The sequence below is a fragment of the Pinus tabuliformis genome, chromosome 8 (assembly GCF_031772625.1).
Source record: "Pinus tabuliformis cultivar Carrire ecotype Pingquan chromosome 8, CPIR1, whole genome shotgun sequence".
Lineage (NCBI taxonomy): Eukaryota > Viridiplantae > Streptophyta > Pinopsida > Pinales > Pinaceae > Pinus > Pinus tabuliformis.
This window is the reverse complement of record NC_142294.1, coordinates 117,678,830-117,682,113: the sequence shown is the minus strand read 5'-3', so window position 1 is coordinate 117,682,113 and position 3,284 is coordinate 117,678,830. Positions and strand designations below refer to the sequence as shown.

Genomic DNA, 3,284 nt, shown 5'->3' with positions numbered 1-3,284 from the left:
AAGTGAGCATGCATTCAACCTTTTTTTGAACTCAACGTAACCTCAATCTCCCTACGCTAATTCTGAACTACTGAAACAACTGCATTCATGAAACTAACCTACATAACCAAACCGAAACAGTCAACTCAACAAACTGTGTTTTCCAAGTGCATGTAAAGGAAAGAAATGCAATGATAAAAGAAAGACAAGTAACAATACAAAGAAAAGGAGGTCTATTGATCTCAGGTTGGGCCCTAACCTGAGAGCTATAGCTCCTCTAAGAACTCAGAATTGAATCCAAATCTGCCTGCCTTTTATTAAAAGATCATAATCATAAGTCTAACAACATGCCAAAATTGGCTTACAAAGAGCAAAAAACAGAGCTACAGCTCATGATTCAAAATCTACAACAAAAGTTCAAGTGTCTCCTCGAAGGCTACAGCCTCAATATTTATACAAGATGAGGGCCAAGCTAGCCTCCTCAATTAGTGGGGCTTGGCTGTCCAACTAAAAGTAAACTACTGTTCCTGTAGAATCCGTTGGTTGCCTTCTAGCTCGGTGGTGATAGCTGTTGGAGCTCGGAGTTGGGGTGGAGATCACGAGGAAGGTCATTCAAGGCTGTGGACAACCTCCCTATAAACCCGCAATGCCACCTTGGCTGTCTCCTTGTCTTCATTTGCGTGGTCTTTGCTCCATTTAATGTAAAAAAACCTGAAATCATCATGTATTAGCCACATAGGCATAATGACTGCCCTTCTTCCTACAAACAACACGAATATACTAAGAAATGATGCATAAGTGATAAAAAATGAAGGGTTGAGAGAGGTAAGTAGGCCAAATGAGCCCAAAATGTTACCAAAATTTGGGGCTCATCAAATAGCTGGATGAGTGTGAAAGAAGTAAATCGTGGATTTTGAAAAATTAATTTCCATTCCGGATGCCTTGCTGAAAAGATCAAGGATTTTCTTAAAAGCTAGAGCCTCTTTCACTGTGGGAGTTCCATGTAACATCGTATCATCCACAAATTGTTGGTGTGTTGTTGCTGGAATAGATTGGAGAGGCTGAAGGCCCTTGATTTTCCCTTCTCTTTTTGCTTTGGCTATGAGTCTGCTGAGACCTTCCATGAGAATTACAAACAGGAAGGGGGAGAGAGGGTCTCCTTGTCTGATTCCACGAGTGGGTGAAAAGGGTTCAGAGGGGGATCCATTGACAAGGATTGAGAATCTGGAGGACTTAATAAGGGCTAAGATCCAATTGATCCATAGCTTGCAAAAACCGAAGGCTTTTAGAATGGCTTCTAGATATTGCCAACTAACTTTATCATAGGCTTTCGATAGATCAAGCTGCATTAGCATTCCTGCTAATTTTCTAGTTTGCAGGGTGTGAATCATTTCTTGAGCTAGAAGAATATTGTCTAAGATCTGTCTCCCTTCGACATACCCGGATTGCTCTTCTGATATGAGGCCAGGAAGAATAGGCTTTAGTCTATTAGCTATAACTTTTGATAACATTTTATAAATGGCATTACAAAGAGCAATTGGTCTGACCTTCTCAGGAGAGTTTGCTTCTTCCATCTTTGGGATAAGCGCTATGAAGGTTGAGTTGAGAGATTTGAGGATGGAACCAGATCTCCTAGAGTCCTCAACAACTTCCCATATCTCATGCTTCACTAGGTTCCAGCAGGCTTTGTAAAAATTAATGGTGAAACCATCCGGTCCAGGGGCCTTATCACTAGGCATACTTCTGACTGCTTCCTCCACTTACTCTAAGGTTATTTCTCTGCTTAGAGCTGAGTTATGAGCACTGGTAATAGTTTTTGGGATGGCCAAGATGAGCTCCTTTATGGCATCCTCTCTGTTTGCTAGCGGTTCCTAGGCAATACTGCTGAAATGCCTAGTTAGTAAAGCCGCTATGTCTTGGTGATTCTTTAAAGTTTCACCATTCTCATTCTTGAGTTCTAGAATTCTATTCGCACTTCTGTAATCTAGAGCAGATCTGTGAAAAAATTTGGTATTCTGCTCACCCTCTTTAAGCCACCGAATTCTGGATTTCTGCTTCCAAAGAGTTTCTTCCTGCTGACAGCGTGTATGCCACTGATTAGTTAGATCTCTTTCCTGCTCTACAGACTCCTCACTGTTGTGCCCTGAAGCCCACGCTTTGTGAATCTGTTCCAGTTTATCTTCTATCAAGGTTTTCTCCTTAAAAATATCTCCAAACTCCGTAATGTTCCATTCTTTAATTTTGGCTTTAGTGTACCTTAGTTTCTTCTGAAGGTTAAACATTTTGGATCCCCCTCCAATCACAGGTTCAGACCACCATTTCTCCACCAGATTGAGGAAGTTGGGGTGATCCAACCAAAATTTTTCGAATCTGAAAGGTTTATTCCTTGGGGTGCCATGGATAGCTGCTATTAAAGATATTGGCCAGTGGTCAGATCCTCCACTTGGAAGGATGTCTGACTCAACTAGAATACCATCCATAATGATGCTCTCAGAGATGATGAATCTATCCAGACGAGAGGCAATCAGCCTATCGCCCCCTCGTCTATTATTCCATGTAAAAGTACCACTCTTAGGTGGGATATCCACCAGTTTAGCATTATCAATGAAATTTGTAAATAATTCTGCATCCTTACTGAGTTTTCTTATTCCCCCTTTCTTCTCCAGAAGGGTGGTTATCATGTTAAAGTCACCCCCCATAATGCATTTTGAATAAGGATGTCTAGAAATTAAACTTTACAGAGAGTTTAAAAAGGTTATTTTATCCTCTATCTTCTGGGGTCCATAAACATTTATACATAAGAAGGATTCAGAGTTACCTGTGGGTTGGGCTTCCACAGCTATAAATGCTCTGGTTGCTTCTGCTGAGAGGACTTGAAACATTCTTGAGTCCCACATTGTGACTAAACCTCCTTCTCACCCTGACTTTCTACTTCCATATAATTTATGTGATTGCCAAGCTTCTTATTGATGTTAGCCATGCTTGTATTGCTACTTTTAGTTTCCTGAATGAAAAAGATATCCGGTTTTTCTTTCTGAAATTTTCTTTTCAGAACTCTCTGCTTTGCTTGGCTGTTTAGCCCTCTTGCATTCCATGATATGATTTTCATGATTAACTAGAAGAATTATTGGTAAGATGGGAAGGCATTTAGAGCCTTCATCTTCCCTGAGTTTATCATTATTATCCCAAGCTCCTGCAGAGCTTCACCACTTGTTCTCCATCCTCTCTTCTTCTTTTGCTTAGATCTTGTTGAGTTGCAGAGGAGACTCTTTGGGTGGTTCCCAACTCCTCTTGCTATACCTAAC

At 40.8% G+C, this 3,284-nt stretch overlaps 1 protein-coding gene across 1 annotated transcript; it reads right to left on the bottom strand.

The window, feature by feature from the left end:
• Positions 1–1,850: 1,850 nt before the first annotated feature.
• On the bottom strand, positions 1,851–2,678 carry LOC149234403 (uncharacterized). Its single transcript, XM_089368263.1, has one exon. The coding sequence runs from the start codon at positions 2,676–2,678 to the stop codon at positions 1,851–1,853; it is 828 nt and encodes a 275-aa protein (XP_089224389.1).
• Positions 2,679–3,284: the final 606 nt, after the last annotated feature.

What these genes read in the sequence shown, in the direction of transcription:
- LOC149234403 (XM_089368263.1), bottom strand. Translation starts at nt 2,678, where the DNA reads ATGGGGGGTGACTTTAACATGATAACCACCCTTCTGGAGAAGAAAGGG.